The 14,309-nt window shown below is 40.5% G+C and overlaps 1 protein-coding gene across 5 annotated transcripts in view; it reads right to left on the bottom strand.

Moving 5' to 3' along the window:
* JMJD1C (jumonji domain containing 1C) overlaps positions 1 to 14,309 on the bottom strand; it is a 249,203-nt gene that overhangs the window by 165,083 nt on the left and 69,811 nt on the right. For 4 of the 5 annotated variants that reach the window (XM_020793184.3, XM_078390904.1, XM_020793183.3 and 1 more), the window contains exon 2: positions 2,191 to 2,355. The exons of the other annotated variant lie outside the window; for it this stretch is intronic. Coding sequence is in view for 1 of the 4 variants with exons in the window: in XM_020793183.3 (XP_020648842.2) it covers positions 2,191 to 2,355 (165 nt within the window). In the remaining 3 variants the exon portion in view is untranslated. The remainder of the gene's footprint in view (positions 1 to 2,190; positions 2,356 to 14,309) is intronic. 5 annotated transcript variants of the gene reach the window in all.

Genomic DNA, 14,309 nt, shown 5'->3' with positions numbered 1-14,309 from the left:
CACTGATTCAGATACAGGACAGCTTCCTTGGATGTGGCCAGAAAATGGAGCTAGAGTTGGTATCATAAGCTTACTAGCGGCACCAAACTCTGAAACCCTGAATTATCTCGCACAGAATTTTCACATAAAAAGGGTATAGGGATAGAGAGAAAAATTGAAAGCAACAGTGAAATAGTTGGTATTATAGACATTAAAAAGCATAAAGAGAGGGCCATAGATTAAATCTGACTCCTTCTAAAGCAAGATGTGCAAAATTTGATCTTTCAGCACATGAACTACTCCAGATCATGAGTGCCCTCTCAACTCTACCTAGCTCTCTCAGTGAAAGAATTTTTAAATTTTTTTATTAAAGAAAAATGTTTTTTTTTCTTACCTCAGGGGTCTCCTAGAGTGATCCCCCCCCTCTGGAGGGCCTGGTGGGTCCCCCCAAACATCAAAATCAAGTGACTGTCAGGCACTTCCCATTTTGTTTTTGTTTTTTTGTTGCTTTGCATCTTTCAATTATTTTTGGCCATTCTTGGGCCTGATGCAGCCTGGTGTTGAAAAAGAAAATCCAAGCCCACCAAAGTTGCCTACCCCTTTCTAAAATATTTGTCCATAGAAGAATGATTCATTAAAAGGTAAAGCTCACAGCTTTGACTGCAATCACCATTCAAAAAGAGTTGGAATATCCATAAAAAAATTAAAAGATCTCTTTGGGGTAAGAGAGGATTGCCAGCCAGAATTTATAAGAAAACAAAAAAGACCCTCATTCAGAACTACAGTCAGAACAGTTGATAATCTAAAGGAACATACTGTAGTTCACTTTTCAAGGTATGAAACAGCATCAATTATTGCTTCAATTATTCATGTTTTTTTTTCTTTTTCAATATTCATATTTCCATCTTGAAATCTTTAAGATTTTCTCACTTTGAGAGCAAACAAATAATTCACTGAATTCATTTTAGGGTAAGCCAGGCAGTTTAATTTTATAATATGCACGAAAGAATTTGAGAAACACTCCTTTGGTGTAGTCGCTTTGAACACTAGCAGGCACAGATGCAGCTAAGTAGAAAAAGAAAAAGTATTGTTCAAAAACTTATCAGTTTCTTGACACAAAGATCATACAGTGGGGTCTTGACTTGAGAACTTAATCCGTATTGGAAGGCGGTTCTCAAGTCAAAAAGTTCTCAGGTCAAATCTGCATTTCCCATAGGAATGCATTGAAAACCATTTGATCCGTATCTGCTCTTTTCCGTCCATAGAAACTAATGGGAAGCTGCTATTCTGCCTTCGACCACTAGAGGGGGATATTTTGTTTCTTTTTTTCTTAGGTCAAGAAAGGTTCAGGGAAGGCAGGGAAAATACAGTCCAGGCAGTACCAGGCAGTCTGAAGACTCCCAATCCACTCTCTAAACGCTGGGAGGAGTGAGGAAGCAGACAGGCACTCTTTTCACTGGCCAACAGTTAACTGAAAGTTCAAATTTTGCACTTTCCCTGCCTCCCACGTGGTTTTTTTTTCAGTTCTTAACACAAATCTAAGTATGTAAGTCAAGTCAATATTTTCCTATGAGAGTGGTTCTTAAGTCAAAATGTTCTTAACTCGAGCCGTTCTTAAGTCAAGACCCCACTGTACACATTAGTCAGGTAAACTAGAATATACATTAATAACTGAAACCTACTCATGAACAATGCTCAAGCCTGTGATTAAAACCACGTGAATATCTCCAGACAAAGCAAGGTGGAACATTTTTCAGCATGGGTCTCATCAGGGGTTACCCAGAGCCAAGTCATTTGAACAAAAGTAAGTATTTGACCATTGTTGTTTATAACAACTTACCATAGGAAATAAAGCAATTGAGAGATAAAATACGACACAGAGCTTTAATGCACTGGGTGTCTGGCCTGCTTTAACCTCTGTGAGACACCAACTCACATTCCAAATAACTCTTGAACTGCACTGACACCTATCACCAAAGCCCAATACTAATTTCACATGGAAGATAAAGGAAGCAGGCTATACTCCTCTTTCAACAACTGAAGCAACATTACAAAAATGACGCTGCCTCCAGTTAGACCTCCTGTACTGCCAGAAGTCTGTGAAGAAAAGAGATTAGGAACATGCTAATTTATAAAAGGTAAGCAGTAAAATCACACTGTTCTTTCGAGATTTTTTCTGTGACATTCTTAGAAAGGAGTTATGTATCTTACCAATGCAGGCCACTGAATATGCTTTATCTTTGATCCCTGAGTCTGGCTAGGATCCTTCCTCTTTGCCCAGACCAGCTGGTACTCCACCAAGAAGGCTGCAAAATCTTCATAAACTTTAACCCATTCTCGTTTTTCCCATTCAAGGTCATCAAATTCCACATATACCTGGAAAATAAAATTTGATGGAGAAATATTAGAGTTGTAGAACAAGTAGCATGTTTCATTTCTTTAGTATTTAATCTAGATTGAGAGAATATAACATTTTAGTACTGATTGTCTCCTGTGTTACAACTGAAGCAATAAAAAATTGATGAAGTTAATTAAATATAGTGTAATAAAATCCAATACAGTAAATGCTTTCTTAATGCAAACTGTTCTTTCTATTTAAGACTATAAAAACCAAATTGAATACTAGACAGATAGCCAAGTCTCAGTTTTCCCCTCCATCATCACTTCCCACGGTCTTTAACTGACATTTAATACTAGGAGAGATTTGGTCTTAAATGACTCTCTTAGGAGGAATTCTGGATCTAGGCACCATCACCAAGAAGGCCATCATATTTTGGATTCAGCTACGTAAACAACATGATCCCAATACTGCCAGAAGTTCAATGATTAAATTACGGTCAAGTAGTTTCAAAAAGCAGTCTCACCAATATCAGAACACCACCTGGATTACTGTTGTGGCTTAGTTTTCCTCCTGTGATGCCAAAAGCATTGGTTGTTCTTGTCTCCATTTAGGGAGGCAGATAAAAATGACAACCTAAACTTTTTTTCCTTTTCTTTCTAGTTTTTATAATAAATCACCTAATATAAAGAGATGTGGAAAATGGTCAAAAGCTGTATCAGGAGGCAGCAATATCCCAAGGTGGACAATGTAACATAGGAATGTAGTTCAGAAGGGAGAACAACAGCTTTGTGTCACTTGCAAGACAAGTGGTACAGGTTCAGAGGAGTATTCAAATTCCCAGGATGGCGGAAAATACCGAAATCATTGATACTGGGGGTAGAGAGAGAAAAAAAATTCTACTTTTTAAAGTCCATGGAAGAATAAGAAAAGTGGTTTATAAACGCTAATCCAAAGATTATTACTGCCCTAAAATTTAAATATTTCCATGTTAGACTCCTGCAGCAAAACAACAAAAAAGTCCCATGTCACTTCAAAGAGTAACAGATTTATTGCAACAAATTTATTACAGAAGTTTTGTGGGCTACAGTTCACATCATCAGACATTAGAAATGGGCACGAACTGCTCGTCTGATCCAGTTCATTTCCTGTCCAAACAGCTGGTCTGCAGTTCGATGCCGCTGGACAGGGTGGAGTGCCGAACTCTGAATCAGCTGTTTGGCTGGGAAACAAACCACTCCTAACTGCAGAACCAGAGGTCCATGCCCATCTCTATCAGACACACAAAGCATTGTCTAAAATCTCAGAAATAGACAGGTTACTTACCTGTAACCATGGTTCTTCAAGTGGACTTCTGTGAATTCACACAATAGGTTTTTGACAGCGCCTGCGCTGATCCTCTCGGAATCTGCTAGAGCTTTTGAACAGAAGTAACAAAGTTTAGAGTTGCCCCTATCGCGCATGCTCCACTCGCCTCAGCCCTCAGTTCCATTTATCCGCCACAAGAGCCTGAGCTCAGCATAGACATAGTCAGTGACGGATACTGGGGAGGCTGGGCGGGATGTGTGAATTCACAGAGGTCCACTTGAAGAACCATGGTTACAAGTAAGTAACCTGTCTTTCTTCATCGTGGCCTCTATGAATGCACACAATAAGGTGACTAGCAAGCTCACTTACCGGAAGGAGGGCCATCACTGTCAGCGCTGCTCTCCTGAAACTTGTCTCTTTCTTGGCCCGAAGGGCCACTCTTTAGTATATTGTGAACATTGACACATTAGACCAAGTGGCTGCTCTACACATGTCTGGCACATCGACACCACGGAGCAGGGCCATAGATGTTGCAATAGCTCTGGTGGAGTGTGCTTTGAGACCTTCAGGAGGAGTTTTGCCTTGAAGTTCATAGGCCAGGGAAATGGTTGAGACAAGCCAACTGGAGAGAGTTGAAGAGGAAGCAGGAGAATCTCTATATTGTTCATGGAACCACAGAAACAGCCTTGGCACCGTACGAATGTCCTTAGTGCGTGATATATAATACACCAAAGCTCTCCTAACGTCCAAGGAGTGAAGCATACGTTCAACATCTGATGAAGAGTCGGGAAACAGAGTGGGTAATATAAGGGGTTGATTAAGGTGAAAATCAGAGACAACTTTAGGCAAGAAGGAGATGTCCGGATATAAGGTAACCTTGTCCTTGAAAAATTGCAGATAAGGAGGATCAGATCGGAGGGCAGCCAATTCATTCGCTCTCCTTGCAGATGTAATGGCAACCAGAATTCTGAATGATAGCAAACGAATGTCACAGAAGGCCATCGGTTCAAACGGGTGGCGCGTAAGCGCATGCAAAACAACCTGAAGAGACCACTGAGGTACAGGAGGTTTGATGTTTAATAGACCTTTCAGAAAAGATTTGAGAGTAGGGTGGGAGAAAAGACATGCAGAGTCTGAATCATGAGGTTGAAAGGAAACAATAGCCAAGATATATACTTTGAGGGTGGATAATCCCAAACCAGAGTCAAACAAATAGAGCAAATATGGAAGTAAGGTAGATAGAGAGATAGGAGGAACTTGATGTCTTGATTGGGCAAATTTTAGAAAATTTCTCCACTTGTATTTGTAAAGGACGTTGGTAGATGGCTTCCTGACTTTGTCTAGGACCTCCTTGATCAATGGGTGATCCTCCAAGCTGTCAGATGCAGTGACTCGAGATCTGGGTGGAAGATGTTGCCCGCATCCTGAGTGAGAAGATGTGAGAGGTGTGGCAACTGGAGTACATCGACTGCCATCATCCTGAGGGTGGAAAACCAAGGCTGATGAGGCCACAACGGTGCAATGAAGATTGCATCTGATTTCATTTGACGGGCTCTGGCCAGGGTTTTCTGGATGAGCGGGATTGGTGGAAAAAGGTACAGGAGGCCGGACTCCCAAGCGATCATGAAGGCATCCCTGAGTAAGTCCTTGCCCCTTCCCACATGAGAGGCATACCTGGTACACTTCCTGTTGTTCTGATTCGCAAACATGTCTATTACAGGGGATCCCAAACGGTTGCATAGTAAGAGGAAAATCCCGTTGTCCAACTCCCACTCGTGGGTCTGTCCTCTGAAGTGGCTTAGCTTGTCTGCTAGCTCATTGTCCATTGATGAGACATGGAGGGCCACTGGAAAAATCTGATGTTGATAGCACCACTCCCATAGAGATACTGAGATAAATCATTGAAAGTCCGGAATTGTTAATAATCTGTAGAATTAAGCAGGAAACAACACGAAGGAGAAGCTGCAACGGGAAGCGGGAAAAGGTGGGAAACGCGAAGCAATCAAAAAAACCTTATTAAAACGCTAGAACAAAGAGTAGTCAGGCAGTCCGTGATCTGGGGCAACAGAGAGTTAGAATAATCAAGGGAAGTCTGTGTCAAAATCTGTGTAATCAACAATATATTGTCCAAAAAGAGAGCTCTAAGATTGAGAGGTTCCAAAGCCAAAGGCGGTAAAATGGAACTGAGGGCTGAGGCGGGTGGATCATGCGTTATAAGGATAACTCTAAACTTTGTTACTTGTTCTAAAGCTCTAGAAAATTCCGAGAGGACCAGCGCAGGCGCTGTCAAAACCCCATTGTGTGCATTCACAGAGGCCACGATGAAGAAACATATAATACACATGCTTTGTTGTGTGTGTATGTTGATGGAAATTATATGCAGAATATGCTAGCAATGGCAAACACATTATTAAACAATGGCCATTTATTACCGATAGTATGAACATCCTGATAATAGTTGAAGCATTAATCCATGTAGGCTTACAAGAAACAGTCAGCTAAATTCAAATTTCAAGTGACAGATTAATCAAGTACAGTCTTGGCACATCGAATACTGAAAGACAAATGCCCCGGCTTGTTCAAGCAGGAAGATGCTCAAATCCGGGTGCATGGTCAGAAGAATGTAGATGGAATAAGGCCAGCCAAATGGATTGTCCTTTGAAATTTAATTTCAGGAAGTAATGATTAGGAGCAGAAAGTAGCATTTTGCCACACGATTTTTTGTTAATGAAGATAGCCAAGACCAGTGGTCAAGCATTATAATATATTTTCCCCTCCATTTCTCCTTTTGAACCCTCTGCAATTTACATCAGGAGTTCATAGTTTCTGGAGTAGAACAAAAAGAAACAAAAATACTTTAAAACACAGCGTACATCTCAGACTGAAATACATCTGTAATGCCTTCTTACTGTTAATTTTAAAAACTTCTTAAATATCGTAGACCAGAAGTACTTCTAAAGCTCTGAAGTATCTTAGCACCTACAGGAAAAGATCCAGTCTGGAAGCTGGTGGCCTTATCTAAGCATTAATTAGATAACTCACATTTTCCTGAAGCCTAATTGATAGAGTTTGAAATGAATAATAGAAGCTCTGTTTCCTTTAACTCTCACAGCTATGCAGCTGCATCTTCCCCTTAAAATACTGCTTTAAAAGCTGCCTTCATAGAGTGTCATACAACATTCACTTTACAGCCAATAGTTCCAGATGGGTTAAGTTTCAAATTTAATCAGCCTTTTTATTTTACGAACAAGCATTTCTCTTCCCATTTCCTTTGCTTACTCACTCTTCTTCTTTCTCACACAAACAATAGTCTCAAAAAAGTAAGAAAAAGTGAAACAGCATACTGTAATTGCCAAAAGAAGTAACAAATCCAAATCTTATTCTTTCATATGGGTGGGGTGGATTTTTTGTTTTTGTTTTTGTAAAGTGTACTTATTTCATAACTTCCACCAAAAGGTTCATGTAACATAACTGTATCAACACAGCAACTGTGAAGGCTTTTATCAATGTTTTTTACTTTGTAGTGTTTTCATTTACTACCCAGACATACTTTTTATATGTATGATTTTTTTTAAAAAAAAATGTAAAACTGCTATACAAAGGTACTGATACAATGTAGGTTTTCTGCCAACATGAGGTAAGGAAGAATGGTTTAGTCTACTGATCACACTGAGCACTGGCAGGCTTTCAAACATCTGGTAAAGGTCAGGTTTCGCCTACACAGAACCAATCAATAGGGCTACACAACTCATAATGCTTTAAGCAACTTCCAAAAAAGGACCTCTTTTTAAACATAATTATTCAACTAGATTATTTATTATTAATAACATTTCTCATCATTCTTACAAGTCCCATAATGACCAATAGTACATAGTATTACTGTGCCTAGCAATCTGGATTCAGCTTCATTTTTATTCTGTGTCATTTTATTGCGGCTGTTCAACATTGGTTCAGTTGTATGTAATATTCTTCTATAGCTCAATTCTTATATACAGTTAACAGCTGAGAAATTCTATCATAGACACGTGTTTTAAGACTTTTTTTTCACTCACATAAGAATTACTTTTTAAAACATAGTTTACAAAAAGGCATTACAGAAAAGTTTGGGCAATAATGTTACTGCAAACTGTGGTTCATCACCACATATTACTGCAAATTTTCAAAGACAGTCTCAACACAAATTAAAATCCAAGAAACACCAGTTATAAAATATTCCACTGTTGTAAACAACTGAAAGGGGTGTCTTGCTTCTAGTGACAGGGTTGGAAGCAAAATGTGGATTTTAAACCAAGACAAAAATTTTATTGGCAAATACAAAACTCATAAATTCTAGAAAATGTTTTGAAGAATGCTTTAAGTATCCATATTAATGCTTCCTTAGGAAAAAGTATTACACCATTACATTCTTAAGTGTATAATTTTAAAAAAAGCTAGTACCTTCAAATAATTACTACCAAACTATTTAGCAGAGATCATATTTGCAGAAAATCAGATGTAGATGTATAAACCAATTATAATTACCGTATTTTTTGCACTATGAGACACACTTTTTCCCCTCCAAAATGTGGGTGGGGAAGTCAGTGCGTCTAATGGTGTGAATGCAGCAATTTCGTCGCTGCTGGCCTCGTGGGGGGGAGCGTCGCAAGGGTCCGGGTGAGCCTTCCAGGACCCTTGCGAGGCTCCCCCCCCCCCACGGGGCCAGCACCGGCGAAATCACCAGCTTCCAGGTGGGGGAAACGTCGCAAGGGTCCTGGAAGCTCACTCAGATCCTTGCGACGCTCCTCCCACCCACGCACGGGCCAGCACTGGCAAAATCGCCAGGTTCTGGGAGTGTTTTGAGGCTTCCCAAGCCTCAAAACACTCCCAGAAGCTGGTGATTTTACCCCCCCTGGCCCCATGGGGGGGAGCGTGGCAAGGGTCCAAGGGAGCCTCCCATGACCCTTGCCACCCTCCCCCCACCCCCCCACGGGGCCAGCCCTGGCGAAATCGCCAGGTTCTGGGAGTGTTTGGAAGCTTGATAAGCCTCCAAACACTCTCAGAAGCTGGCGATTTTACCCCCCCGGCTCCGTGGGGGATGGGGGGAGGGTGGCAAGGGTCCAAGGGAGCCTCCCAGGACCCTCGCCAGGCTCCCCCCACCCCCCACGGGGACAGCAGGGGCAAAATTGGGAGCTTCTAGGACCTTTTCTGAGCCTGGAAAGGCTCAGAAAAGGTACTGGAAGCTGCCTATTTTGCCCCCTCTGTCGCCCGGGGGAGGCAGGGTGAGTCTCCAAAGGATCCTAGGGTGTGTTCTAGGACCCTTTGGAGACTCCCCCTGCCTCCCCCGGGGGCCAGAAGGGGCAAAATCACCACCTTCTGGGGCTCTTTTGAGGCTTGGGAAGCCTCAGAAGAGCCCCAGAAGGTGGCGATTTTGCCCCCTCTGGCCCCCGAGGGAGGCAGGGTGAGTCTCCAAAGGGTCCTGGAACACACCCTAGGACTCTTTGGAGACTGACCCTGCCTCCCCTGGGGGCCAGAGGGGAAGAAATCACCACCTTTGGGGGCTCTTCTGAGGCTTGGGAAACTTCAGAAGAGCCCCAGAAGGTGGCGATTTCACCCCCTCTGGCCCCCGAGGGAGGCAGGGGGAGGCTCCAAAGGGTCCTGGAACACACCCTAGGACCCTAGGATGTGTTCCATAAGATGGACCTCTCCATAAGGCTCACCAAATTTTAGGAGAAGAAAGCAGATAATTTTTTTCCTGTTTTCTTCTCCTAACAATTTGGTGCGTCTTATGGAAAGGTGCGTCTTATGGAGCGAAAAATATGGTATTTGCTGAGATTTCAGTGTATGCTAGCCTATAAATTTTCTGAGTTAGGTCAGCATGATTGCTATTTCTGGGAAGAAGAAAAATGTCCACTATCTGTTCTACTTATGCAGTGGGGTACCGGACAAAAAATTATTGAGAATTGAAACAAATAGGCCTGCAAAATGCTTCTGAACATCAGTGCTACAAAACAGTAAGGATAGGACAGCCGTTCATTTCTTATAAGAAAGCACAGATTACAACAGCCTTACTTCATCTAGTGCCCTTACAAATGTGCTGGATTATCATTCCCACCACTGACAACCAGCAGAGGATAATACTGGCTAGGTATAATGATGTAGGATGTCATGGCCCCTAATCAGCAACAACCTAGTTCACCCACATTGAGTGCCGTCTTATTATACCCTTGGGGAATGAAACTGAGATATTTGAGTTTGAAATCCTATAATAGAATACTTTATTTCATCTGTTTTTTCTTTGTTCCTTATAAGATCTGGTTGTTGGTTTGCACAAATTTCCCTCACAATAATTTTCCCTTCTTCACTAGACACAGGGACAAAGTGGTACAGTCTCACCTATCTCTGTAAGCACTGACTTATCCATTCTACTACTATAACTGACTGCCATGTTAGCTATGCAATGAAGATAAACAAGTTACAGTTTTGATTTTATTTGTGAATCCTTTAGCCAAATGATTTTTTCACATGCAAAATGACTATTTTATTTACTCTTACCACTGGAAAACTGTAGGTACTGTTATGGATTTCTGATTTTCATTATGTATAAACCAAAAATAAAATTAAATGGCATGACTACAAAAAGAAGGTTGCCATTTGAAGTGCCAACAACCAGATATGCAGTCACACCTCGATAAGGGCGAGCATCTGAGATCCTCTTATTGGAATTTGCTTTATTTTACTTCTGTGACCTTCAGACATAATGTGTCTTTCCGTCAGCAGGGATGGGCAGAAATGGCAAGCTTTAGGTAGCAAATGTTGTACAGTACTTCTTTATACCAGGTGTTCAACTCTGTCCACTTTTACCTCTTACATTGGCAATGCCCCACTCATATAGTGTTGATATTCCACAGGCATAACATGAGGACAGAACCATGCTATCAGACTGACAATCTAAAAAAAAAATCCACTTTAAAGACCAGATAGGATTATGCATTGTGTTTCATCCCAGAGCCTGGCAGTTCCAGCTCCCTTTCATTCATTTTCTTGATTGTATATCACAGCTTGAGCTGATATTGTGCTCTGTGATCTAACTGCCGTCTTCAAAACAAAAGGATACAGAGGATGACTTTCCATTCAGATTTCTGCTTTAATAAGCCACTTTATATACAAAGCTCTATTGTAAACAGGCTGAAGAATTCAACATCCCAAAACCACTTAAATGCTTGTCAGTCAGCCTACATCCACTCTGTCCTCAAGTTGTAAAAAAATTAACACTCATTTGACTGTGCTTTCCCCTCCAACTTCCATTTTTTTGTATAGCTATTACATTAACAGTACAGTTCTTTCTAGGCGACATCTGAGCAGATCACAAATTCTTCATATTTTTAAACAAAAACAGTAAAATTATTAAAACAAGTATTAATTAGTACATTAACAATGAGCCTTTTAAAAACATTGAAACTATTGAATGGAATGGAAGCTGCATATTTTTCTCATCGTAATTTCACAGAACCAGAAGCAGTAAAGTCTGATGCTCTGATGAAGTCAATATTATACACACATCCAAAATACACCAGTGTTAATGTAATAATAATTTGGTATTTGCCTACTTATAATGAGTGTGATGTGCCATCATGTTACATCTGATTTACAAGGTTTAAATACAGTGGTGCCTTGCATTACGATGTTAATTTGTTTCAGCGAAATCACTGTAGAACGAAAACATCGTAAAGCGATTTTAAAAAGCCCACAGAAACGCATTAAAACCTGATTAATGCATTCCTATGGGCTTGAAACTCACCGTCCAGCGAAGATCCTCCATAGCGCGGCCATTTTCCCTGCCCGTGCAGTGAGGAATCCGTCCCAGAAAACAGCGGGCGGCCATTTTTTTACCCGGCGGCCATTTTGAAATCGCCAATCAGCTGTGCGAAAATCGTCGTTTTGCAATAATCGGCTAGCAAAGCAGGGAACCGATCATCGCAAAGTGAAAAAAACCCATAGGAAACATCATTTTGTGATCGCTTTTGCAATCGCAAAAACTTTGTTATGCGATTTCGTCGTAAAACGAAGCACTCGTCTTGCGAGGCACCACTGTAATATGTACAATGTCCCAAGGTTTTCAAGATATATGAGGTATCTAAGGAGTGGTTTTATTAATGCCACCTCCTAAGTTTCCATGACTTAAGTGGAGATTTGAACACAGATATCCTGAGTTCTCTCTCTCTCTCTCTCTCTCTCTCTCTCTCTCTTTTTGTGTGTGTGTGTAAAACACACATCAAACTCTCCATTATGTGACAGGTGAGTTATCTGACTGCATGTCTGCACTGTGAACTGGAGACAACAGTGGCTCCCAGTGTGTGCACACATTGTACATATTATTTAAAATACACGAGAATACTTTTTCTGCCTATTATAGGAACATAATGCCTAAACACTATACACAGGTTTACATTTCCAAAGTATGTGAATGTAGATATAGACTCCAATTTTTAACATTTCCTATACTAAACCATGGGTACATACAATACTGCTGAATAGTTACAGTGGAATAATCAAGTGGAATCAATTACACATTTTTTTACAAAATGACTTAAGCTTAGTGGCTTCAGGAGTTTGACCCTATTTTTGTCATATTTTCTTTTGCTTCTCATCCATTCTGAACAATTGTTTCCTTAATTATCCATTAGGCTGTTTCATTTTTGTTATTTGAACTATAGGATTAGCTTTTTCATCTTCCCTGAGAGAACAAATTTGGCCCCAACACACTGAGCTTGCATATCCCTGGTTTAAAAGCTCATTTTATTTTTATATGTAGGGAATAGGGATTCATCTCGCCTCTTTCCTCTCCCTCAGATATAGGGATGTGGGTGGCAAGGTTTTCGCCAGAGGGGTCCTTTTTGAATAATACTGTCATGCTTCTTATCCATGCAATGAAGTTTCTATTCTTCATGGAGAAGTAGTGTCAAAAATCATTACTCAAAGGTTGGTTAATATGTTCTTATGGGGACGTCGAGACTTACTAGAAGAGGAGATACCACTGGTTTCTGGCAGTTCGCCAATATTGTCCCTTTTTTTAATGAGGTATTTTCCTACCTAATGTTGGCATGGGAGTATGGAAGCTTTTGAGTTACAGTGGAAAGTTAGCAACTTATGCCACTCCACATGTTGCTCGTCCTCCACTCTTGTCACCTGCAAGGTGAAGAGTTGAGGAGATCAAAACCAGCTGAAGGTCCACCTGGGAGAAATGCATCATCACCACCACCACCACCACCACCATAAAAATAAAAATAAAAATAAAAATAAAAATAAAAATAAAAATAAAAATAAAAATAAAAATAATAATAATAATAATAATAATAATAATAATAATAATAATAATAATAATAATAATAATAATAATAATACAGAGACTAATGAAAAGTATAAGCATTTAAAGTGTTGTAACTAAAACAGCAGTATACCTACATGATAATGCAAGACTGATGTAATTCAAAAAGAAAGAACTTGTTCTGAACTGGGAAATCTTTGGGTCAGATGCACTTTGGAAGCTTAACTATCTCCCCATCTCCAACTGCAACCACCTCTGGAATACAGCAGTGCTGTTACAGGACTGTGTTGCATGCATGCATGCGACAGCTGCACAAACTGGCGTCTTCAATGTGTTTTCACTGAAAGAAAACACAGTGCTTTTTTAAAAAATACAGTGGTGCCCCGCATAGCGAAGTTAATCTGTTCCGGATTAACCTTCGCTATGGGGAAACATCGTTAAATGGGTGTCCCGGCGACCATTTTTAGTGTTCTGGTGGCCATTTTGGGTGTCCCGGCGGCCATTTTTAGTGTCCCGGCGGCCATTTTGGAACCGCCGAACAGCTGTTCCCCCGTCGCAATCCAAGGATGCCCTTGCATTAGCGATGGGGAAATCCGCATCGGTATGTGGATTCTTCGTTAAACGGTGCACTCGTTATGCGAGGCACCACTGTAAATGAACACAACATTCTCAAAGTAATTTCAGCACCTGCTAAAATGTGAGTTTGTTGGGAAGTTTTTCAAATTTTTCAACAAAATAGAAACTGTGGAAAATCTATGGTCATATTAAAAAAATTTCAACTAAAACCACCAACATTACATGTCACAAAAAAGGTTCAAAGAAAACTTACCAACGTCAGACAAACTATACAAGATTTATTTATAGGCAATCTCCTGGGATGCTGTCACTCATTAAATTAAATGGCAGAATTCCTGCTGTTACTTTTACTTGGAAAGTACTGTATTTTTCTGTTTATAACACGCCCCCATTTATAAGATGCCCCCCCCAATTTTCTAACCCCGAAATTAAGAAAACCCATCTTTGAGGATTCAGCCTCGGAGGATTCAGAGACGTTTTGTCTCTGTTGAATCCTGATCCTACAGGCTCCACCTCCAAGGAGGTATATTACAATTGGTTTGTTCAGGATCAGCTGACATCAGTTCCATAGGGCTCGTGATTGGAGGAAGCTAAGTCTCCTGACAGTAGGAAACTAAGCCTCGTGGCTGAAGCAAGACTGTTTAGAGAGGCAAGGTACGTGCTGTTTTGTTCTCTCTTCAGCTATCTCAGCTTACTTCTGTGTAAAAGACACCCCTTAATTTTTAGGGTAAAGATTTTAGGAAAAAGTAGCATCTTATAGATGGGAAAATACAGTAACCTAGAGATATATCCTGTTAAAAACTT

Source organism: Pogona vitticeps, chromosome 3 (assembly GCF_051106095.1).
Source record: "Pogona vitticeps strain Pit_001003342236 chromosome 3, PviZW2.1, whole genome shotgun sequence".
NCBI classification, from domain to species: Eukaryota; Metazoa; Chordata; class Lepidosauria; order Squamata; family Agamidae; genus Pogona; species Pogona vitticeps.
The sequence above is the reverse complement of the archived record's forward strand: the minus strand, read 5'-3'. Positions and strand labels throughout refer to the sequence as shown.